The 25,997-nt window shown below is 41.6% G+C and overlaps 1 protein-coding gene across 1 annotated transcript; it reads right to left on the reverse strand.

Moving 5' to 3' along the window:
• Window positions 1-1,378: 1,378 nt before the first annotated feature.
• On the reverse strand, window positions 1,379-24,756 carry UBQLN1 (ubiquilin 1). The gene is made up of 11 exons (XM_083702038.1): window positions 24,113-24,756; window positions 18,002-18,153; window positions 12,100-12,209; window positions 9,749-10,011; window positions 8,467-8,625; window positions 6,813-7,053; window positions 6,401-6,543; window positions 3,984-4,067; window positions 3,620-3,735; window positions 3,146-3,344; window positions 1,379-2,516 (listed from the first exon to the last, which is right to left on the reverse strand). The coding sequence occupies exons 1-11, from the start codon at window positions 24,269-24,271 to the stop codon at window positions 2,361-2,363; spliced, it is 1,782 nt and encodes a 593-aa protein (XP_083558164.1). The 5' UTR covers window positions 24,272-24,756; the 3' UTR covers window positions 1,379-2,360.
• Window positions 24,757-25,997: the final 1,241 nt, after the last annotated feature.

A 25,997-nucleotide genomic window follows, 5' to 3' on the forward strand; every position in this document is an offset into this window, starting at 1 on the left:
TTGACATGAAATTGTGCTCCATTACCAGCTGAAATTAACCACTGTCTACAGCCTATGACTCACTAACTTCAATAGAACATTAAGAAATTTTTAGAGCACACACTTTTAATTTGCTTTTGGGGAAATGGGGGTAGCCAAATAAGTCATACTCAAGTAGACCAAATACAATTGGTTTAACTTACTTGATTCCAGCGGGTCTACTCTGAGTGACTAGCAATGGATACCACCCAGTGTGAAAATCTAACCAGTAGATATTTTGTGTGCCAGCAATTTGGGTTAAGAATTTATATTCGGGGGGGGGGGGGGCGATCTACATGCATCAAGTTATGCAATAAATGTTTTTAGCCAGCTGCATACAGCTGTTTGAAACACACATAAAACAAGTTAAAACAAATTGAAATACATGACCTCAATACTTCTAGCAATAGAGGTTCTCACATTTGTAGAGCCATCATGTCACCAAAGTAAAATCGGGAAGGGATAAAAAACCCTAGAGGTGATACAACATTTGCTTCACTTGAGCCTGCCTCATGGAAGCAAAGGTAGATTTTTTATTATTGAGAAATCTGAACATTTAACTCCCCCCCCAGCTACTATTACTCTCTTTTTTCCCCCCTTCTTTTCCTTCTCCTCCTGCGATGAGGCTACATTTTAATATTTTAATGTTCCATTATTTTAATGTTGTATTTTATTTTTGTTTTTAAGTTGTAACCATTCATCTATTAAATTTCTATTAAATTCTATTATTATTGCTTGTAAGCCGCTCTGAGCCCGGCCTTGGCTGGGGAGGGCGGGGTATAAATAAAAAATTATTATTAATTATTATTATTATAACAATTGCTTCATGTTTTGACTACTCAAGTCTCACAAAATTCAAATAAAGAGTGCCCTCTTGTGGTATAATAACAGGCAAACCCTAAAATGCAAGCCCACATTTTTCTATTAAATGAACCTAGATGCAGGGATGTAGGTTAAAATGAGTAATTTACATTTTTTACATGATTTTTTCATCTCAAGTGAGCCACTTCATGATGTTTATCATTCTTACAAGAAGGGTTCCAATAAACACCATCTTCCCTGTGGTTTAGGGGTCTCCAAAGAAAAGGATTCAGGAACACATCTGCTGGTATAGAGTATCAGAAATGCCTACATGGAGGCCTTAGTAACAGTTTTAAAAAATGTTTGACAGAATGTTAGGAGCTCACACCAGTGAGAGAGGCCTGCTTTATGACAATAATCTTCATCATTGCATATTGAAAAGAACTCCAATGCAAGCTACTGTTAAGGGCAAGATGAACAAAGATGGTCCCAGCCTTAAATATGGTGGCTTGAATGTCTGCCGATAGGGATAAAATGACTGCAAATAATTGCTCACAAAGAAGTTTAATTCATTTATTACCTGTGCACAAGAGAAATAACTACCAATAAAAACCCAAAAGATATACAGTATTTTTACATGGTGGTTAAAAGTAATTAGAATATCACATGACAGTGTCAGTGAAAGTATGCGTCCAATTACAAATCATAATGCAAGTTAGAATCTCAAGGGGGAAGCCAAAGAGCTTTAGGCAAAAGCAGTTTCAGAGCAAAAGGCTGCGCCCCTTCAATCTGCACAAAGACGAAGGTAATTTACAATCAATCCTTGTGAATATTTGAGACAATGTTACAATGCAGGTTTCTGTACAGTTGTAAAGATCAGGTCAGCAATCCTAGTATTTTAAAAGAATTTGCCAAAGCACTTCTGCTAAGAGATACTTGCTAAAGATGCTGTAAGATTCTACTCCATTGGCGGTGTCTCATGTCTTTCACTTATTCTGGCTTTGAGATGAAGATTTGCTTGGAAAAATATTGTTTCCGTGTTATACATTTTTTTCATAGAGACAAAAGAGCAAGAAAGTAGCTAAATCAAGTGGTATAAATCTTACAGCATTTTCCTAGCAAGAGAGACATGCCAAGTCACAATAAGCAATATGTACCCACAAATTATAGCTTCAATTAGTTTCCTCTTTAATTTGTATTCTACATAAATTACTATCAAAGGCTAATGTTTAAGAAGCAACTAAATTGGACAGTTGAAGGTCAGATAAAACCTGGTCACCCAACTGTATAAGCAATTTCCTTTTTTAAAAAAATCACAATAAATGCAGAATGAAGAAGTGTTTGATGCATGCAACAACCAAGTGAAAAGCATTGATTCCCACTGTTCGAAGAAAACTACTGCACTCCACCTTAATGCATCAGACTGGGTTTAGTTAGAACAAGACAATTCCCAAGAGTCAGAATGAAATAAAGCTGGTATTTTAAAGATTTAAGAGCTGTTATCAAAAATAAATTACATTTTTCAAGTTTCAGAAATGTTGCTATGATGGTTGGGAACCCAGTAGCCTTTCAATGGCTGCATTGATATCACCTCCTGTTGCTATTAGAGCTTGTAGGTTTGCTTCACGGTTCAAAAAGCCCATTGCACTGAGCTGCTCCAGTTGCTGCTGAAATCTGATTTCTGGATTTTGTAATTGCTAAAAAGATAAAAATATAAATTGGTGTTATTTCTGTACAAACATGTCTACCCAACATGCAAAACTAAAGGAGGAGCCAAAGTTAGATTTTTTTTTCAGCCAGTCTTTTTGCAAATAACTATTTTTCTAAACAGGCTGAAATGAAAAATGTTGAAGCAGTTGCTGAACAATGGACAGGTTTCAAAGTTATAAGGATTCAAAGGTTCCCCCCTATTCTGAGGACACTGACACTGATATTTTCACTGGGGCTATCAAGTATTTCAATTAGTTCCTGCATCTGAGGTTTTAGGGACCAGACTTCAGATATGCCTATCTATTTTACTCAAGGAATATAATGCTACTTGGACTTTATCAGCAAGAAGGAAAGTCTAGCCATCTCATGGGAAATGGGGACACATCTTTCAGGGAGGTGGTCAGGGTCCTAGGATACTTGTAGAACCCAAAGATTAAGCAGAATCTTGAGCAAAGGGCCCTTTACATAGGACAGTGGTTTAGAAAACAAAAGGTATTGTTTCTTCAACAAAACTTGCAGCTTTCTCGGTGAATAGACTTGAAAGCTGTATATGCTGATTGCTTATTTTAGTGATACAATAGGAGAGGAATAAAAACATAACAATCTACTATGTTACCTGAGCGTTGGCTCCAGCAAGAGCCTGCAACATCTGCTGAACAAACTGCTGGTGTCCAGTTTCACCAGTTCCTGACGCTGGACTTGTCGTTTCATTTGGGACGGAAGTGGGCACGGCTGTTGCAGTAGGAAGGCCAGTGCTCCCTAGTCCAGCACTTCCTAAGCCAGAGTTTCCTAATCCAGCTATTCCAGCATTAAATCTGCACAAAATAGAAGACACATTCAAGTTATTTATACCCGAGAGGTAGGAATCGTACCTCAGTTTACCACAAACAAGAATTTTATTTGTGACACAAATAAGGAACACCCAACTATCAAATTCTTCACGAAATCAGAATCTCAAATTATTCCTTACTAAAAATTAGTTACCAATTCAAAAGCCAAACTCTTAAATTGCAAGCAGCTTAGTACATTAATATTATGGGTGCAAACTTATAGTCAGACTATGAAAATAAAAAATCTTGCCAACTCTTACCCAGGTATAAGTCCTGGTGCTTCTGTTGCTAGAGTCTGCAAACCTTGCTGAATCTGTAGCAAAGCTTGCATAGCTCTAGGATTTGACATTGCAGATAACGTATCTGGGTTCTGCATCTATTAAGAGAAACACGATGCGTCATACATGTGCAGACATGTCAAAATGATCATTTGGTAACAATTGGTTATGGAAATATGTGCAAATGCATGAACCCCTGGAGACCAGTAAAATACTTTGGGTGGTTGCATGATGGTTCTACACCTTTGCAACCACAAAGTGGTTTGCAACCTTTGTAACCATTTAGGATTAAGAATGGAATCATTTTAAGGAAAGAATTGTGATAAGAAGCTAATAGGTGGCTTACTTGTTGAAGGAAAGTTGGAATTTGTTGTCTCATTTGTTCTTGAAGCTGAGGATTCCCAGCAAACAAAGGGTTATTCAGCATCATCTGTAGGGATAAGTGAGTATTTTATCTGTAAAAAGCTGCAGAATTATAAACTCCACCAGAAATTGGCAGCCTTACAGGTAGGATCAAAGCTTGCTTATTCTCATTCCTCCATCCAGCCCACCCCTCAAATTCCCCAAGCAGCCACACACACCCTTCTCATATTGACACATGCCTCAGTCAACTTAAAAACTTTCCCTTCCATCAATTAACTGCAGCGAGCAGCCACACTTCTCTCTCCTCCATAGTATCCCCGAGCCTGCTAGCCATCTCGGTTTTCCTTTTCCGCTCCCCCTAACTGCCCCTAAACCAAGCCAGCAATCTGTTTTCCTCTCCCTACCACTCTGCTCTGTGTGCCACTAGCTGCATTTATTTAGTGGTGAGACATGCTCACTGGGCATATACTCAGAAACATTATTCTGATACTAGTGCTTCACACATGCCTGGTATTGAAAAGCTGGTTTCTGATAAAGGCTTTCCCATACATACTCTTCAAAATGATGGGTGTCTGACAGCATTTTACATTATTAAGCACAGCCAAAGTAAAAGAACAACAACAAAAAAGGGAGCCAGGGGTGCAGAGGGTGGGGTGAGGGTTATGTACCAGCAAGGTTCAGCTTTTGTTCCCTCCAACCTGATCCTTCAGCACATTTTGCTGGCTCCTCAGAAAGACAAACATCAAACCACCAAAAATGAGCTACAGGATGCAGTTTGAAGTGCAGGAGAAAAGGCCCCCAAGCAGGGCAAGATGTGATACTGCTTTTGAGTTTTGTAAGCTACAGGTGAAACTCGAAAAATTAGAATATTGTGGAAAAGTTCATTTATTTCAGTAATTCAACTTAAAAGGTGAAACTAATATATGAGATAGACTCATGACATGCAAAGCGAGATATATCAAGCCTTTATTTGTTATAATTGTGATGTTTATGGCATACAGCTGATGAAACCCCAAATTAACAATCTCAGAAAATTAGAATATTAAATGAAATCAGCAAAACAAGGACTGCAAATAGAGCAATATTGCACCTCTGAGAAGTAGAAGCATGCATATGTACTCAGTACTTGGTTTGGGCCCTTTTTGCATCAATTACTGCCTCAATGCGGCGTGACGTGGATGCTATCAGCCTGTGGCACTGCTGAGGTGTTATGGAAGACCAGGAAGCTTTTTGTACTTTTGGCAGTGTGGGCAGGTGACAAAGTCCTGCTGGAAAATGAAATCAGTATCCCCATAAAGCTCATATGCAGAAGGAAGCATGAAGTGCTCCAAAATCTTTTGGTAGATGGCTGCATTGACCCTGGACTTAATGAAGCACAGTGGACCAACACCAGCTGTAAAAATACCAGTACCAAAACCTGGTTCAATGCCCATGGGATTACTGTGCTTAATTGGCCAGCAAACCCGCCTGACCTGAACCCCACAGAGAATCTATGAGGCATTGCCAAGAGAAAGATGAGAGACATGAGACCGAGCAATGCAGAAGAGCTGAAGGCTGCTATTGAAGCTTCCTGGTCTTCATCAGCTGTACACCATAAACATCACAATTATAAAAAATAAAGGCTTGACATACCTCGCTTTGCATGTCATGAGTCTCATATATTAGTTTCACCTTTTAAGTTGAATTACTGAAATAAATGAACTTTTCCACAATATTCTAATTTTTTTAGTTTCACCTGTACTTTATAAGGAGTTATCTTGAAAAGCAGGACAGATTAAAAACAAAAAACCAGTTCACTAGACCTGCTAGAAAAGACAATTAGTAGCAGTAGTCCCGAGAGCAGCTAGAAGTCAGGAGCAATGAAACAGAAGTTGTCAGTCACAGGATAGTCAGAGAATCTGCACAACTGTGTTGATGTTATAGGGTTTAAAACAGGACGGACTGACCAGTGGGATCCACAAGGATCATGTCTACAATCTGGGAGCCAGTGTGGCTGTAGTTTTTGCTGCTGGTGGTGATCTGGCTATGTACAAGTTTATCTTGTTTCCAAAGCTCGTCTACATCAATTTATCCAAGGACAAAAAGCTTTGGAACAGCCTCCAGCTACAACTAATAATCCAGTAACATCCCATCAGGAAGCGCCTTATACCAAATCAGACCATTGCTCAATCTGGCTCAGTTCATTAGCAGCCACTTTTCAAGGCTTCAGACAGGGGACATTCCTATCCTTACCTGGAGATGTCAGAGAGATTGAACCATGCTCTCTACCTGAGCTACAGCCCTTCCAGAATGACAATTTGGATAAAATGACTTGGAAAAATGTATTTGTAGATGTCCAGGATAGGATACCATACCAGCAACAACACTGCATTCCAAATCTTTATGCACTTCAGGACTTACCTGGGCCGCAAGATCAGGATTCTGGCTCAATGACTGCATCATGCTTCTCATGTAGGGGGCAGACAACATGTTCTGCATCAACTGTGGGTTTTCTGTTATTTGCTGCAACAAGCTCTGCATTCCGGGTGTGTTGAACATGCCAGCTTTAAAGAGGAGGAGACAACTTTCAGCAATTCAGGGATGTGGTACCAGTTGTGAGTTAACAAAGTGACACACAAGTCAACAGCAAAAAGAAAAACCAACAAATTGTGGCTGCTTTGTAGTGGACAGTAGCCATTACTCCTTGAAAAGTTACATTTAACTCATAATTGAAGTTGAAGTCCAAACCCAATTGAGAAAAGAGCTAACAGCCATGCCCTTGGGGCTATCATTTTGCAAGGAAGCCGATATAACTGCCGTGTAGTGAACATACCTCCTAGACCTGGTCCCAAATTCGGTATTGTTGAGCTTTGCCCTGTGTTTCCAGTGCTGCTGCTTCCAACACTGCTGCCTCCCCCACTGTCTCCGCTGTTGCTGCTATTGTTTGGGGAGCTCTGTGTGGTGGACGGAGGAGCCCAAGGATTTGGCAATGGGTCTCGGTTTTCTGTGCGAGATGGCTGGCTGTCTCCACCTGATGAATTGCTTACTAATGAAGCAAATGGGTTGCCCCCAAACTACAAAAGAAAAGTGCTTATGGATAAACAGGATTAAGGAGAAGCATTCTTATTCAACAGAACTTGCTTTGGAGAAGTCCCTGAATACACACTTAGGTGCATGACCATGATTGCACTGCTTTGCTGCTTGTTAAAGAACTGTGGTCCTTAGAAGAGTTGCCAACAGCTTGCTCAAGATTTTGCAGTGGCCATGGTCAAGATTAGCGGTCCCATTATTTTATAATTCCTACAGCACACCGTAAGCAGCCAATAAGGCCTGTAATGAGTTTTCTTCTTGTTTTAGAGTCCTACTATAAGCTACCTTTCAAAACTAATTTGGGACACTTCCTTGCCTGGTGCAGTTTCAGTTACAGGTGGGAAACCTGTAGTCCCCAGATGTTGTCCAGATGGAGCACCTTACACCATCTCTTTCTTTTATCTGAACAAACAAATGAGGAGCAGGGCATGTATCTGAAGCAACGTTTTCAGTCATTTTCGAGAACATCCAATGAAGGCCATCCAACGAAGCTGAAAGTTGAAAGATTCTGGCCATCCAGAGATTAAGCTATAGCACAGCACGGAGTTAAGCTATAGAATTCAGTCTCACAAGATACAGTAATGACCATCAGCTTGGATGGCTTTAAAAGGAGATTAGACAAGTATATGGAATATAAGGCTATCATTACTAGCCATGATGGTTATTTGCCACCCCCACTTGTCAGAGGGAGTCGGCCTGTGAGTGCCAGTTACTGGAGACCACACGTGGGAGAATGCTGCTGCACTCATGCCCTGCTTGCAAGCTTCCTACTAATACCTGCTTGACCACAGTGAGAACACAAAGCTGGACTTTTAGTCTGACCCATGATCTGATGCAACTTAAGTGAATCACTATCATTTTTTAAAAACAGAATGTTATACTCCAAAGCTGTTGAAGCACCAAGGAAATAAAATACCAGATTTAAAGCTGAACCATTTATTCACCTTAGACCAGAACTACTGGGCTGTAGCTGAAAACAGCAGCCTTGTGATTATTCTCCCCCATCATTTAGACCCTGTTAGCTGTGTCATGAAGCTTCCTTACCTGATTGGTTTTATTTTTAACTCTATTGTTTTATCATACGTTGGTCACCCTGGACTCCTTTGAGAGGAAGGCTGGGGTATAAATTTAACAGATAATGAAATCATGTCTTATGTTCTCCCATCCCCAGTCCACAACACTGACTGTGGCTGGCAGGGAAATGGCAAAGGTCAAATGCGCTGAAATATTACAGGAAGTGGGAAGAGCACTCAATACATGGTTGCTGTTTTTGGCAGCAGCTCTGAATGAAACAAAGGTTAAAAAAAAAAAAGAATCCAAGCAGGGACAAATCCTTATTTGTACCTGAGGTAAAACACTTTAACTCAGCTTGGGCCCTCCCCACCAGTCCTCCTCACCTGCTCTTGTGCTGCATTGAGCATTGGCTCCTGAATATCTGTATACATGCGTCGCAAAGCATTATAACCACCAGGTATACTTTCAAGGTTGCTCAAGGCACGGTCCTGGTTTCTCATCATTTCTTGCATCATTGCAGGGTTTCTAGCAAGTTCTAAAGTCTGGGAAATAAAATAGTTCACATTAGAAATACAACTATTCTTAAAGGTCTTAAGACTGGAGTCCAATGAGCTACTTTAGGGGTGCTCAAAGGCTTGCAAATGTAGAGTGGACTTATTTTTAAAGAAATGTTTACAACCCAGCTGGTATTAAGCTTTTCTTTTCTTTTTTAATTAGTCAGTTTCAAAAGTATTTGAGCAAAACTAAGTCCAAAGCTCCCCTGGAAGCATGGAATTGGCTGTGTGGCTCTTCTGATTGCTGAATATAAAGGTTTTATATAAATATAATATAAAGGTACCCCTGACCATTAGGTCCAGTCGTGACCGACTCTGGGCTTGTGGCGCTCCTCTCTCTTTATTGGCCAAGGGAGCCGGTGTACAGCTTCCGGGTCATGTAGCCAGCATGACTAACCCGCTTCTGGCGAATCAGAGCAGCACACGGAAACGCTGGAGCGGTACCTATTTATCTACTTGCACATTGACGTGCTTTCGAACTGCTAGGTATGCAGTGTAGTTAAAATATAACAGGCGCTACCTCAAGTTTGGCACTTTATACTCCTTTTTGCCACATACTAGCAGTGCAGACACTACCTTGCATTAAGCCAGGGTACTCCACTATGTCTGAAGTGGACAACTCTCTCTTAAAGTCGATAAAGAAGCTAAGAATATTAGCAGGGGAGATGGAGGAGTGCACATTCATGGCACTATTGTTTAGGAACTCATAGATGATCATCCACCATGGTCAGGATGAATGGTGCTGGGCCTTAACCTGTTTAGTTCAAAGACAGAGCACATGCTTTGTATGAGTTTCCAGGTTCAATCTGTGGCAAATCCAATTAAAGGATCTCAGGTAGGCAGACCTGGAAAATGTCTCTGCCTAAGAGCTTGGGAGAGTCACAGCCAGCCATAGTTGACATTACTGGGCTAAATGGACCAATGGTTTGAAAAGTCAATTGAAAGTAAGTTTTTAATTTGGGAAAATGGCAAAAAACAAGAAAAACACTCTTAGTAAATGTTTCAGCAGTTATGTTAAACATAGTATGTCACAGAATTTGTTTGCAGTGTGCAGAGATGAATCAGTATACAAACTGCAAACACCTTCTTTAGAGACCAACTATTCACATACCTGTCTCATTATATCTGGATTATTAAGCATATGGCTGATCTCTGGATTTCGCTGTATCAACTGCTGCATCTGAGGATTAGCCATAATTAACTGTCGCATTAGGTCTGGATTTGAAAGCATGCTCTGAACAAAGGGATTCTCCATAATCTGAACCATCATCTCTGGATTGGACATGAGCTGTCGTTGCATTTGACTCTGTAATTCTGAGAAGTTTGATGTGTTCAGGCCTAGGCTACTCAGGCTTGCAAGTCCTCCAAGACCACCTTGGGGGTGGGGAGAGAGAAAGAAGAAAATGCACTTTCTAAACATGTTCCTAGATCAGTTTCTATTTGTGCAAATGTTTCTCGTATCATAAAACAAAAGAAACCGTTTTCTAGCAGCAGCACCCCCAAAATACTCTATCCCGGTGTTAGTTTTCATATCCAACTGATTGACAACTTGCATTATGAAGTATTGGATAACTAATAAGTCTACTGAAAATAAGGACTAGAACACTGATAAAACTGACTGCATTCTAAGTATCTGAACATTTCAATAACCCCTATAAATGTTATTTACCAGAAGTTTTTTTTATCAGAACTAATTCTGGAGAGGGGAAGTTTTGCATAGGTCCCCTGCAGCCTGGTCTGTATACCCATGATGCAGCAATTTTGCTGAAGCTAGCCTAAGTCTTGGTCAGTGACTGCACGGAAATGCCAGTTTCACCAAAGGAAACAAGGATAGAAATGTAATAAAAATAAATAAGGGTCCCCCCTCCCTAATTTTATTGTGACAGCAATTTGCTTTTACCCACATTTTATCTAGGGTTGCAATATTCAATACAACACATTTGTTTGTTCAGTTTTACATGAAGAAAAGGAGTTGCTGTTCTTAATCTTCTCTCAATATACAAATATATAAAAAGGCATATTCTGTTAGTTTTAAAAAGCAAGCTCCAATCCTTTTGATTCAGAATGTATCTCTTGAAGGGTTAAATATTGAAAAAACTTCTAGTGGAGCTCTCTCTCCCTCCACAAAATTCCTGTTTTAATTTCTATCTTTTCTTGGACATTCAATACACTCTCTCCGTTATCAAACAGAACATCTCAAACTAACTGAATGAAGCCAAACATTTGCACCAAAGTTTTGTCCCGCCTACATTAATTGCGTGTTAAGAAGTCATAGCACCAATTCTTTCACATAGCATTGAACTTACTTTGGCAATGAATTAAATCAAGGTGGATTGTACAAAACTGCCAAAAATTATACAATTTATTCCAAACATACTGCTGCTCTCTGATTTTAGTACTCAGATTTGGGGCACTGGTATATTGATGCCTAGAATAACTTGGTAATAACTAGTCTGACCCTAAGCTGTATTAAAAGCAAATTACCACTGATATTTTGAACTGCTAATCAGATCCTCCTCCTGCATGTGAGAAGATGCAGCGTTTATCATTTGTTTTCCTTTATTCAGTGAAAAAGCTACACTGGGCCATTCAGTACTATTAATTAGTGCTTTACAGTTGTCTTGACAACTCAAAAAACTAACACTTTTTTTGAAACCTGATATTCACTAGTCCTGTTCGCACAGTATGTCCTGCAGAATGTGCTCAGAAGCAGAGCAGGAACACAGTAGCAAGATGTCCCCGGGCCTAGGGCCATTCCATTGACTGTTTGGAAAAGTACAGCTTGAAACATGTACAGTTGTATGCGCACCTCCAATGTTGTGCAATCATATCTCCACTCGTACAATGGGGTTTCTCCTTCCTCTCTACTCTCCTGCAGCCCCTGTGTACTCTGAATCTGTTTATTGTTGTTTACATTTATTTGTGACTTTTAACAAGAAGAAAGAAAAACAAACACCCCAGAAGACCTTCTGGGGACGGCCTTAAGAGAGGAAACCTCTTCCACTTGCAGTGTTTGATCCATTGGTAGATACCACTGGACTTCACTACAGACTCCAGGAAGGCATTCAACTGATCCTAGAACCATTTATTCCTAGGACTACACACATCTATTTGCTCAAGAGAACACATGTATTTAGTAATCCAACAGTATAATCATATTCAGCTAGAGCTCAATTGGAAAACACCCAACTTCTTATTCTCTTAAGCTACCCAGCAGATTTTTCTACAGCTCCTTATTTAAAGGTGAGAAAAGATTACTGTGCGTTCAGTCTCACGACTACTCACTAAAAACTAGTAAGAAAAAGCTTCTATAAAACATACAAATATAAATTTTACTTGAAAAATATAGCTACAGCAAGATAAATATGTTTGAAAAAGTTATTTGTACGATTGAAACAACCGAACTACGTTAGAAAAGCAGCATTCTTATTCAAGAAGCTCTAAAACACTATGGAGCCTTACCCAAACCAAAAGGGCTGGTGTTTGTTGAATTTGTAGAGCTACTGGTGGATGCTGTTGTGGTAGCAGTACTCCCTGCAGTAGTTGTTTGCTGAGCTGAATTGTCATGTGATCTAAAGACATATAGAACATAAACACTTCAACAAATGAGGAAATTTAAAGGAGATTCAAAACAAAAAGATTATTGGAAAGGCCAATTTACAAATATCTAGCAATTCAATTTTCTCATTTTACAATTATGTTAAACACGAACTATTAAACCAGAACTATTCATTCATATTTTAATAGATCACTTCAATACTATTTCCTGAACATAAAATTAAATGCAGGGCTCTATTTTTTTGCCTATCACGGGAGAAGAAATGCACTACAATTGAGGAAATGATATGGGAAAGTGTCTTCTAGTAGTAGGGTGGTCTTCAGCAGGTGGGTCAGGACCAACATGTAGATTGTATTCCAACCTAAAACAAGTCACACAAGTTAAGTACCACCAACATTTTGTTTGCTGTTAGGGTTTTTCCTTAAGATGAAAGTGAAGGCAAAAACAAACAGGGATAAGGTAGCCATATGCAAAGGAGACTACAGCTAGTTTACTTTTGATCATTGCACGGAGAAGATTCCATTGTTTGCATGTGGCCCTACTACAGAGAGGAATATACTTAGTAGCTTTATTTCAATATGTAAGAGTATACAGTCTGGTGCTGATAAAGAGAAGTCATTGGTCTGAAAAAGTTAATGACTATTGTTCTAGTACAGCACATGACACACCAACCCAGTGGTTTTCAACCAGTGTGCCATGGCACCCTAGGGTGCCTTCAATGATGGTCAGGGGTGCCGCGGGCAACACTGGTCTCTGTCCGTCTTTCCTTTCCTCCCTCCTCTGATGCCTTCTCGTGTCTCTGCCTCCCAAAGGCTTGCACAACTTTTTGCTGCAGCAGCCCTGGCCTCTAGCTCAGCAGGCGAATGGTGCCTCTGGGCTGGCCAGGGGGTGCTGGTTATCAGGAGCTGAGCCAGCCTTGGAGTAAGCAAGCAAGTGGGCAAGGGAGCCCAGCCAGCCATTCCATCAGCCCTAGTTTTTGGGATTGGATGGACAAGTGGAAGGCTCAACGGGCAGGCAGGTGCCACGCTGGACTTTCTTGTGCTTGCTGTGTGCAAGGCCTGCCTGGGAGCTGAGTGCCCGGTGCTGGCCTTACATCCACTTTTGGCCAGTCTTTGTTGGGTCACTAAGGTTGGAGGGCAACCTCTTCCCAGTCCCCTATGGGGCAGTGTGAGGTGGCACCTCTCTTTGGGGCAGAGGGGTGCAGCTCAGAGACCAGGAAGAGCAGCAGCTGGTGCCCGGAGGACTCCCAAGAAGAGGAGAGAGGAGGCTGAGGGAACACTCCACAAGGGTGTTCAAAAAAAGGTGAGAGGCTGCCAGGTCTGCAGGCAAGGGGTGACATAACTGGGCTCCTGAGCCCCACGGGGGTGCTGCAGAAAGAATGTAGTTGGTCAAGGGAGCCATGGAGTAAAAAAGGTTGAAAACCTTTGCACCAACCCATTACCAGCTCTTAATAACCCATGGTTAAATGAGAATATATCAATTTTGCATGTAGTTCAACAGGCATCTGTAGTCTGTAGTTATTGTATTAAAGGCCTCATACTTTTATATGCAAGCAGCATATACTGGCCAGAAAAAGAAAGATGAAAGCAAGAGCAATAAAAACTTAGATCAGCTCCTACTGAATAGGCTGCTTGCCAGGTCTCTTTAATGTTTATCAGAGGTACAGGGCTGGAAGACAAATAGTATTTGCATTCACGTAATCATCTGTGCTATTTCACAAGCTAGCTGAAAAGTCATTGTTACCAAACTCAAAGTTACATGCTAACTAGCTCCAATATTCTCTTTTCATTGTTGGATTACCTGGCTTTCTCTTTTTGATACAATCTGGTTTGGTGACAGCAGGAAAAAAATAACCATTCAAATTTAGCTAGAGAAACTAAAGGATGATTGTGAAATCAACACTGGCAAAGGAAATCTAGCACTTCAATTAGCCACTTTCCTCAACATGCAGAGAATGGTGCTGCTACAGAATCAAAACACTATTCAACTTTCAAGCAAAATTACGTGCAAATTTCCATGCTATAAGACTAATTTGTTGTGTCCTACTCAGAGTAGACCTGATAGAATTAAGAGACATAAGTTAGCCATATCTAATAATTTCAATGGGTCTACTCTGAGTACAGCCAATGTTTGCTGCAGCTCATTGCTTAATGAATTAATATTACAATTGTTGGAATAGCTGTGACATGATGCAACAGCAGGAAAGGATTGCTGTCTAGTCAGCCTGCTAAGAAAAAATACTCCAGAAGGATTCTTGCTCCTGGGGCTCATTTCTCATACAGACACAGCAAAGCTTTTAAAAGGCAGTAAACACAGAATGGAATATATCCCAGGCTCCTGATTCTTTCCATGTGGAAAATGCAAATTCCTCAAAGCCCAGATCTGCTTTTGGAAACATCAGAGGCATTTTTTCTCAGCTAACTCATATCCAACATGAAACAGCTTGGGTTGCTTGCCGTTCTTCCCTAGATTCATGAATTTAGAAGCCAGTCAATCTGTCTTGATGCTACTCTTGGACCAGTAATCTTCTGAACACAAATGCTTCCTGGTAGTCAGATATCTCGTTGTGAGTCGAGCTGACTCACAGAACTGCATTTGTCTGACACTCCAGTTCTAAATATTTACCAGGCTTATTTGATGCATTTGCATAAAATGGGCTTTCAATCAGCATAATGAATGCAAAATATTTTACATATCAAAGGAAGTATGTGTTATTTAATTACAAGGCTGAGTTGTGTGACCATTAAGTATTGGTAGGAAGGACAGAGAAAAACTTGTGTCTTAAGAACCAAAGCAAGTGCTGTAACTCTCCAACGGTTTGACTCGTCCACTGTCTCTTGAGACAGATGGATGCCAACAAGAGACTGGTGAATCCTTGTGTGGGTTTTAAAGGCCTAGTTCAGATGACCCTAGCTAGGTTTTAAATGATAGTGAATGAACCACAGCCAGCTTTGGGTTTGTATGTTCCCCTTCCCTCTCCTCCTCCACCATGTGAGAAGAGGAAAGGGTCTTGCCCAATTGTGTCCACAAGCAAGTAGACTCAATTGCTGTGAAAAGGGGGGTGGGGCTGGAGAAAGGAAGAATAAATATTGTTGTGCAAGTGGGTTTCCACTTGTGTGACACCAGACTTTTATAAATTATTTTTTCCTACATAAATATGACCAACTGTATTGGGGGAAAGTACAAATGATGCATATGGTGATTTTGTGCTGTTTATTACAAGCACATCTCCTGATGATGCAGATGATGATAACAGGATGTCACTACAAGTGGCCTTCCTGTAGTCTTAATCCCTTCCAAGGTACACAATCTTTCCAACACAATATTAAGTGCTTGTGTTGGGGGGAAATGTGGAAAAGTAGCTCTGAATGTTGCTGAAATCCTGGCCATTCGTGATTGTAAGAACTCTGCTGGATCAGTCCAAAGGGTCACTCTAGCACCCTGTTTTCCCACAATAGCTAACCAGATGCTTCTAGAAGGTCCACAATAAAGAAAAGGAAGCAACAGCTTTCTCCCACTGCCTCTCTCCAGCAAATCCAGAGGTTTCATATAGGCATCATCACTAACAGCTGTCAATAGCTATACATCATCCCTTTTAAAGCCATCAGCGGCCATCATTACATCTTCTGGAAAGCCAAATAAATAATGTCTGCAGGATCACCCCTAACTACAGGTTTGCTGACACTTTCAAAGTGCTCCAAATGCATGCTGAGCGAGGATTTCCCTCTGGACAAACCAAGCTGATTCTTCCTTAGCAAATCTTGTTCTTCTGTGTGTCTAAAAATGAGCTGTTAATAATTCTTTCCACCAATTTGCTCAGTGCTGATACAAAGCTAACTGGACTGTTGCTTCCTTGATCTGCTTCTAAAGATCAGTGTTTCATTGGCTATTTTCCAGTAATGTGTTACAGAAGCAAATTTTAGGAGAAACTTGCAGGTCATGTTTTGTCCATGTGAACTCAAACAGATTATGATACCATCTGGACATGGTAGCTTATTAAAATTTGTCAGTAAGTGCAAGAACTTAGAGATAACAAGACTACGTTCTTGCACTTATTGACAAACTTGGCTATTTCTTACACATACTCTAAAATGATGGCTCAGGCATGGGTATCTGATCCACATCCTCTGTGCAGTAAAGACACTCAGAGGGTTATATACAAAGCAGTGTTAGAAACTCAGATATATAAACAAGGAACCAAATGGCTCCTTAAGCCAAGGTTACAGTTTCTAAAACAGAATGCCTAGTTGCCACTTTGGGGCCAGTCAGTTCCTAAAATTAATTCTGATTGTGCAGATAAAATATAACAAATAGAATTCTACAGGATGTGTTGCTAGTGTGTGAAAAGAGTCAAGATCCAAGGATCCCCAGGCATGCACCTCCAGATGGTGGAAATGTCAGGTGCCATCCCAGTGCCCAGGTATCTTCACTGGGTTGCAAGTGGCCAATAGGCGCATTTTGCACCTGGCTGACGGATTTTGAAGGCTTATCCAAAGTTGTCTGCTTGTGCAACTGTTGTATTTTGCCCAGTTTCTCTAGAATCTGCCTCTCCTTCATCACACTTTCACTCGTTGAGCGAAAGTAACATAGACAACAACTTGGCAGATAGAGAGACTGAGACTGACCAACCCCTTCAGTTCTACAATGGGTGGTGAGAAAGCATGACTTCTGCAGGAAGAGCCAAACGCACCTGGAAATTTTACACAAACTGCCAAGAGTTCAGACTACACAGGAAGCACACACAGATATAAGATACATAAAGATACCTTTGCCATTTGCAGCAACCCAACCTTTTACTGGCTTTGTTTTGTTCTATTGGTTTAAATTAAACATACCGTATTTTTCACTCGATAACACGCACCCGACCATAACACGCATGTAGTTTTTAGAGGAGGAAAACAAGAAAAAAAAAATATTCTACACGAAACAGTGGATGTATGATTTTTGTGGTTCATGCTGTGGCCACAGACATGTGATCTGATGGTGAGTTTGGGGCAGCCCAATGCAAAAATCCTGAGGATCCATGTGGATCCATGTTTGTAACCACGTTTTGCACCCCAGGCAACAGTAGGTGTGTGATTTTTTTGGTGCAAACCGTAGCCATGGACATGCTATGTGATCTGATGGTGAATTTGGGGTGACCCAGTGCAAAAATCCTGAGGATCCATGTGGATCTGTGCTTTGTAACCACGTTTTAAGTGGGGAGGGAAGGAAAACACTCAAGGGATAAGGAGCACGCGTGGAGCAAGCTCTGCTTCTCTCCCTCCCCCCCCCCCCTAGAGCGAGCTGAAAAACTTTGCTGGAGGGACAGAGAGTCTGATTCCTTACACTCATAAGCGGCTCCTGTCCGGTAGGCTCCTTTAAAGCAAGCAGGTTCTGCTTCTCCCCCCCCCCCCCCTTAGCGAGCTGAAAATCTTTCCTGCTATTTCCAGCAAAGCGGGAGAAGAGTCGCTGAGTGGGGACGAGAGAGATACAGAGAGCCTGCTTGCTTTAAAGGAGCCAACCAGACAGGAGCCGCTTACACTTGTGTAAGCGGCTCCCCTCCCCTCCCGCTTTGCTCCTTTAAAGAAGCGGCTCCCTCTCTCCTCCCCATTCAGCGGCTCTTCTCCCCGCTGGAAACCACGGAGGAGGGAAGTATTCGCTCCGTAACACGCACAGACATTTCCCCTTACTTTCTAGGAGGAAAAAAATGTGTGTAATGGAGCGAAAACTATGGTAATTCTGAAACAATTCAACTTGACCAAGGCTGCCACAGATGGAAGTAACCACGAATAACTGAACAGGAGATAATACCCCCCGGCCTACCTGTTTTGTGTTTTGATGACAAGGTGAACGGTAAGCCCATCATGGATCCCATGCTGAGTCAATGTATCTTGATCTTTTAAAATTTTCCCAGCAAATATCAACACAAGTTGGTCAGTGTGGGCTTTGAAACGCTTCGAAATTTCTTCCTTGAACTGAAAAAGAGTGCATAATTTCATTCTCAGGATTAACTTATTCAATACACTTCTTCTTAGCATTACCAATGTACCAGAATAGTAGTAGTAGTAGTAGTAGTAGTAGTAGTAATAATAATAATAATAATAATAATAATAATAATAATAATAATAATAATAATAAATTTATACCCTGCCCATCTGGCTGAGTCTACCCAGCCACTCTGGGCAGCTCCCAATCGAGTGTTAAAAACAATACAGCATTAAATATCAAAAACTTCCCTAAACATGGCTGCCTTCAGATGTCTTTTAAAGATAAGATATGTAGTATTATAAGTATGCACACATACGTTAAGATAACACATCCAACATTAATCCAGGGTTGAAGGAAATCTTAGAAAAGATTGGAGGAGGGTGTTTGGGGGAGTGGAGAAAATTCCAATTGTACAAGCAGAAATTATTGTACTGTTGGAGCAATAGCCTTAAAAGTACACTGGATTTCACTCCGAGTGTGGAATAATTTTACTGACATTTTCTATATATATATATTTAAAGATAACACCACATTAGCTATAAGTTATTGCTGCTAAATACTTAAGAGATGGTTTATACATATCAATGGGAATGTAGAGAAACAGATTACTCCAGTAGATCACCACAAGTCTGTTATCGGCTGTAGAATTCGGTTTCCAGAAAATCACTATTCATTTAATTCTTTTTCCGATTTGGCAGCAAGGTTAGAGACTGAGCAAACTTTGCAGTAACTGGGGGCTTTTCTATGGGTCATTCCATGTCAAGTGATCCAGGGACTTTTACCTCACCATTTTATATTGCTTTCAGTTTCAGTTTCCTAAAAGTAGTATAAGAGAAGGCCCCAGGTCTCTGTTTTTAATTTTTTTATCTCATCCAGTTTTTGAGTTATGAGGGTTTAAAATTTCAAAAAATGACATTTTTTGCCTTGCTGGACTACACAAAAACCTCAAAAGCTCAGTCCGGATTTTAGATATTTCAAAACTAAAACTACCAATCTCTTTAGAACTTCATAGGCTTTAATATGAAATGGCACATGACGGACTTCCCCTCCCCCAAAACTGCTTCAGACAGTTGGAGAAATTGCTGCTGTTGTTCTCCAGAACATATTTAGGGAGTGCATGGGGAGAGGACAGGGAAGGGAAGTTTAGTTGCACAGCTAAAACTGCTTGTGCCAGCAGAACTGTGCTGGATACAACCTATTGAAATCAATGGACATCACTAAATTTGGTCCATTAATTCCAATGGGTCTACTCTGGGTATGACTTAGTGGGATACTTCCTAGTGTGTTCCCCCCTCCTTTTAACCCCTATTGTCTAACAAAACCAATATGCGTGCTACTTCCAGGTTGGCCTAGTTAACAGGTCCAATCTTGGGCCTTCTTGGGAGAACAGAGGGGCTTTGGATCAAACACATCCAAGGCTATCCAGCCCAACTTGTGGTGTGGAAACCGGTCCATAAATTCGTTAGTAAAAATGAATGGATGCCAAATGCAAGTATAACATTAGGGAAGGCTGACAGCTTCAAAACTTTAATGTGAAATAATACATATATGCCACTGATTTGTATTTGAAAGAACACTGAAACAACAAATGTATAATTTTAGAATACTTCGCCATGAATGATTATGTATTGTTCTGGTTTTTAATTATTCTACATTTGCGACTATTTATTATTGTTTTTATTTATTTACCGCTGTCCTATCTCCTTTAACGTATTTAAAGACAGATTTTATCATCCTTAAATAAATCAAGTAATTAACTGAAACCACCTCACTGGCTATGCAGGTTAAATCAAACCAGTCTTATTTAGCCTCAGACTGCTAGAGAAAGTGAAAGTAAAATGGAGATTCATTTTAATTTCACTTTCAGTGAAGGCACAAATTCCTGAGCATTATATAATTATATAATTTCTTTTTTTGAGCTGGAGAAGATGAAAATGCTTGCATAAAATCTTTTTTCCCCCCCTCTTTTTTTTTTTTTTGGTGGTGTATCTGGTTACTGAGTCATAACAATGTTGAACTAGGAAAAAACCTAGTATTTGGCATCATCATAATGAAGCCACTGAGAAGGGAAGCTATGTTGTGAACTGCCCTGACATCTGAAGGTAAACAGCAGTATAAAAAAAATATAAAATAAATAGATGTAAATATTATTGGAAGGAGTCTGCAAACAATGAAACAAGAATGTGGAAACATTTAATAACATATAGAAACTGTCCTGGAAAAGTACAGTGGTACTGGGACAAAAAAAATGAACACAAAATACTTTTATTTGCTATATATAAAATAAAGCAAACATGCTTAATTAGATCACTCTTAAAGCATCAGATGATTTTTCTGGTTGCAATTGCCCTATATTACATTTAGACAGCAGGTCTAGTGGTTAGGATTACTATTAGTAGATCAGGATTATACCAATGTTGCCAAGGACACCTACTATTGCAACCCAAGCATACCAGTCTTTGTTCAAACAAACAAAGTTTTTAGCTTTGAATCATCCAATGGAGACTGAAATAACTTGTTCTTTACTATAATTTTGCTTAGCTGGATGTGAAAAGTTACAACTCCAGGAAATCATGATTGTCCTTTTCCCGCCAATAAAAAATAGAATTTTCTTGAAGAAAATGGAATCTAACTTTGGCCCTAGCCTTGCATTCATCACAGCACACAATTCTATTGGTCCAGGAACATGAATTAGATTTTTGCTGAAGGGGAGTACTGTATGGCTGTATTAGGAGTCCTACATATACCACATCAAACAGCAAAAAGGTCCACCCACATCAACATGCAATGCATTGCACCACACAGTGGAAACAAGGAAAACACTGACCATGCTACATTGTGGCCAATTACACCATGCTTTATTTGTGGATTCCTATGGGTTTGTGATTTTGCAACCACAGACAGACCTCATGACCATCAATTTCCCAGTAACTTACACCTGTCTTCACAGGTTAAGCAAAGAAGAAATGCTTCAATTTCTGTGGAAATGACTGTATTGTGACTACAGTTTGGGTTTTCTGAATGGAAGCTAACAATACTACAGGCAACTCTCTGTTTGTGCATGTCAGCGGTTGGACGTAAGCCTGTCCTGCACCCTTCCAGGGCACAAAGCGGTGGCCGTGTTGGCAGTTGTGCATGCCTTGGTAGTGTACAAAATGGTTGTTATTTGTACAGGCTAACCAGGCACCCTGAATATTGGTGGTTTTGGTTCATAGGCATAACACAAGCTCATCTCCAAAATACACTAACAAATTTCATCAAAGTAACTATCTAATCTATTGATTGGTGATGTCACCCTTTCTGCATGAACTGAGTAAGACACATTTTTAAGAACTGTTTTTAGATAAATCAACATAACCTTTCTCGAGCTAGTCATGGCAATATGAAATGGCACTGAAATTATAGGCAAAATGTATCAATGTATCGCCAATTATACATGAACTAAGGATCCTGATTACACAGAAATTGTTTAAATCCAAGTACTTCAGGCTCCACTCCTGGGCTAGTGCAGTAGCCACCATAATTTAAAAGATAGCTGAGACCGGAAGAGTACCCCAAGGTGTACATCAACTGAAAACCTGGAATAACAGGATTACGGCTCTCAAGTATTTCTCAAGATTTTATTCAAAGATGTGTCCCAAAGCTGAACTTTCTCATGGTTTTCCACAAGTACTCTGATCTAGATTTCATATTTATGTTATTTTTCCTGCTGATGCCCCACGTTCTCCCCCTGTTCGTCTGTGCATATCCAATAAACAACTGCAGAAGTTGTGCATTGTGGCTGGAAGGATTCTGGCTCAGCAATAAAATTCTGGCTCAGTAACAGAGCATCTGCTTTGCATGCAGAAGGTTCCAGGTTCAATCCCTTTCATGCCAAGGTAGGGCTCCAAAAGTCCCATTTGATATCCTAGAGAGCCACTGCTAGGCAGCGTTGACAATATTGAAATAGATGGACAAATTATCTGACTTTTTACAAGGCACCTTCATATGTTCTTACTTACAATGGGGAGATTGAAGGAAGCGATTCCCAAGAATACACAAAAACTGGGTTACATGCCAGAATTCAGAGGAAAAGTTGAATGCAAACTGGCTTCCAGTATCATTAATTCAAGTCTTGCAAGTGCTTGCAAGAAATAAAGTAATAGTAAAGAGTTTATTAAACTGGACAAAGTACTTGTGATAACAAGCCTTAGTTTTTCAGGTAGAACTAGTTTTAGCTTAATTAAAATAGCCATAACCAAGATATACATCCTGCATATTTTAAGTAGGGAAACTTAAGTACTTTGTAAATGCAAGTCATTTGTGGACAAGAGTTCATAAATTCCTTCTACATCAAGGAGTCAAACAAAGTTTACCACTTTATACCTATTACAAGGAGTCCAGTGTTAATAGCAATGGAAGAAAACTAAAATCCACAAGCTCTTTTTAAAGACCTGCAAGACTTTATTTACTGCCAAGTGAGTACATAAAATGACCCTATACTGCAGTTACTTACAATTTAAAAATTCCAACTCCAGAGAGAACAGAGGTACCTGCATTGTTTTTAAATATTAAATGGCCTATTCCTAGAAGCAACAAAACTGCAGTGTTTTAATATACTGAATGAAATGACCAGAACTGACTGGTGTAACTGTTATTATTGTTTGGTTGCAAATTAGTGTCATCCCAATGGCATATTCTTGCTCTATGAGCTAGACTGTAATCAAGGTGGAAGAACCCTAGACAAAGGTAGCCACTCTACTACCAAGTGTCAGTTTGAGAAAATCTTCTCACACCTGTAAAAAATTAAGATTTCAGATACATACTATACAATGTCTTTAGCACATTCAAATGACAATGTGATTAGGAGCCTTAACATCTGCATGATCAAAGGATTGGCTACTCATCCACACAATGTAGATCTTGCTAGCATATATCTTCTAGTCTCTGAAGTTTGTCTTTGAGCTAGTATGTTTAGAACCTTAAAATTTTACAGTAGCCTTTTGTTACCAAATGACCCGGCCTAGTTAATATGACTCGTCCAAGACATTAAAGGCTGAGAAGAAACGAATTCAAAGCACTGAAGTAGTCGTGCAGATGACTCGGCAGCTACCATATTCAAGTATAATGACACACTGATTTTTCAGTAATACATATACATAGAATACTGTATACAATCAGAAAAACATACTGTAGTGCTAGCTTAAGTATCAAGTAATGAAAAGATACAGAGGGCCACTTAAAATCTGTCAGGAAGTACCACCATGTAGGGAACAGCATAGAAGCCATATAGAGACACAAGATCCTCTACCACATTTAACCTCCTAGGCGCAGCTTGTACTTTTGTGTTCTATATAGCAGTGTTACGCCAAAGTACTAGAGAACCTTCTATGTTTGTGGAGTCCACATTTTTCCCTGAGGTTCCCGTTTTGCACTTTAAAACCGGCTGGTCGCTTGCCCGCCTTCCCGCCTCGCCGATCTGCCTGGCTCCTTTGTGTTCCCCTCCCAGACAAAGCCACCGCATCTCCGGGGCTTCCCCAGCCAGGCTCTCTCCGCCTGCCACCACCAAGCCTGCCCCGACTTCCTCGACCGGTTCAGTCCTACGCGCGCCTGCTGGGGAGTCCGCCTCTCCGAACCGCACGGGCCTCGCTTGCAAACGGACACGTCGTCCAGAACCGGGCTGCGCGCCATCTCGCCGGCGGCGGCGGCGGCGTCGTTAGAGGAAACGCACCTGGAAGAGCGACGAGAGAGACGCGCTCCCTTTGCAGCCGAGTCACTCCGAGGCCTTCGGTGAGGCAAGAGCTCCGCCCGCCAACGGACTACGACGCAGGGGCGCCGGCCGGGTTCCGTCTTCGCGGGCGTGGAAATAAAGGAGACGCCGGTTGCCCCCTCACACACACCTTTTCCCCCCCCCGCCCACTCGCGCGGTGGTACCGGCCACGCCCCTCCCCCCGTCCCCGGCCTCACCTGCCGGATGCTGCTGGTCTCTGGGACGGCGAACTCCTCCTTCTCCTTGGGGGTTTTGACGGTGACTTTGATGATCCGCGGCTCCGAGGCCGAGGCGGCCGGGCCGGGGGTCTCGTCGGGGCTCTGCGGCCCAGGAGGGCTCTCGCCGCTCTCAGACATGGCGCGCGCGCGCGGAGGGGGGGGGAGGGGAGAGGGAGGACGGGCGGCCGAGGGGCCTCCGGGACTCGTTAGCCCAGCCGCGCGGGGGACGCTGGGAAAGGCAGACCCTCCCCTCTCCTCGCCTCACGCTTCGCGGCCTCCTCTCTCTCACTCGCTCCGCGACGCCGCCGCCACAGCGCTCGCACTCTCGGAGAGTTCAACGGAAACAGCCCGGCTCGGCCGCGGCGCCTGCTGATGACGTCAGGAATCGGGGAAGTTACTAGAAAAGAGGAACCGACTTGGCCGGCAACTGAGGAGGTGGGACTCGGGAGCGTGTTGCGCATGTGTAAAAAAAAGAACTGGGGGGGGGAGGGGAGAGAGAAGAGAAGAGGAGCACGGTGCGCCTGCGCACATCGGAAGCCCACTGCGCAAGCGCATCTGTCACGGAAGGCCCAGGCTGGCATTGTTAGGCGAGCGCTTGCTACGACACCGTAAGGAGGTGCTCGCGCATGCGCGGATACGGTCTCCCTGCTGCTCACGTGACGGCGGCGCTGCTTTTTACGCTGCACGTGGAGCCTCGTACAGCCATTTGCCTTTTTGCAGCCTCAGCACATACCGGCCTCCCACCTTTGATAGGGAGGAACTGGTGCTGGGATGCACTCCCAACTGGACGGAGCAACGTAAGGCGGGTTTATGCTGAAACACGTCCCTCTCTGGGCACCTCTGAGGACAAGCAAGAGGCGTTGTCATAGTTCAAAGGGTGCTCCAGCCAGACAGCAGCTGTCTCGGGGCACAGATTAAGGACTAGGGTGGGCCTGGCAAGGCAAGAGTCCTGCAGGCTGGATAGAGCGCCCTGAGCGCAGTCCCCTGGGCTGACGCTCCCCACCCCTGCCTTATTTCTTTTTCTGTTCAAGCCTGTTCCTATTCAGTTAACCTTCAAGAAAAGGGTATTTGCTTGCATCTTCCAGCAGCGGCAGCTTGTTATCTGTCATTGTCATCCAGCTTCACTTTTTAAAAGTGTTATTCATGCCGTAGATGTCCATCGCTGACAAGTTCAGGATTGTGTTCCATAAGAGGAGGTGTTGCCAACTTATATGCAAAGGAACAGGCTGAGCCTTGCATACTAATCGTATCTTCAAATCTGCTGCTTGTCCAGTATGTAGGTGGTGTGAAGAAACACCTGGGGGTTGGTACTTTCTATGAGCCGCATAATCTGATAAACTGATGTTTGGTTGATGTGTTTTAAAGAAAAAACTAAATGAGAGCTGTACTAAAATTAGCAAGGAAAGCAATTGTCCTCTTAGGTTCTGTTCAAGCCAGTTTGTAGGAAGAACTGGAACAGTTCCAGTGTTATGTTGTAACTTGTTTTTAATGTTGTCTTTTAATGTTGTAACCTGCCTTGGGACTTGAAAGTGAAAGGTGCCTGAAGAAAAAGTATGTCTTGGGCACTGAGGATTCCTTGCTGCTCTACTCTAAGCAAGCCTTTGCTGAGAGTATAAATATATTTACTTAAACATTGTAGAATTATAATTGTAGAATTATAAACCTGTTAAACCATGAGATTTTAAAATTTTATTTAAGATAATCTTTTTGCGCAAAAAAATCTAGGACATTTTCCATGTGGCAGGACTAGAGTAAGGGAGAAAGGTTTTATTTCTTTTTGGAAAGAAGCATACCGCATGGGGTTGTCATACCTTGAAGAACAAAAAAGAGAACGCAAAGCAAATAAATGCACGTGACAACCCTA

The sequence above is a fragment of the Podarcis gaigeae genome, assembly GCF_964106915.1.
Source record: "Podarcis gaigeae genome assembly, chromosome: 11".
NCBI lineage: Eukaryota > Metazoa > Chordata > Lepidosauria > Squamata > Lacertidae > Podarcis > Podarcis gaigeae.

Bases quoted from the DNA above. Each gene is read 5' to 3' on its own strand.
- UBQLN1 (XM_083702038.1), bottom strand. From the start codon at position 24,271: ATGTCTGAGAGCGGCGAGAGCCCTCCTGGGCCGCAGAGCCCCGACGAG. The intron at 12,210-18,001 runs GTAGGCCGGGGG...ATATGTCTTTAG, and splicing joins GTCATCAAAACACAAAACAG to ATCACATGACAATTCAGCTC. The intron at 10,012-12,099 runs GTAAGGCTCCAT...CCCACCCCCAAG, and splicing joins CACCAGCCCTTTTGGTTTGG to GTGGTCTTGGAGGACTTGCA.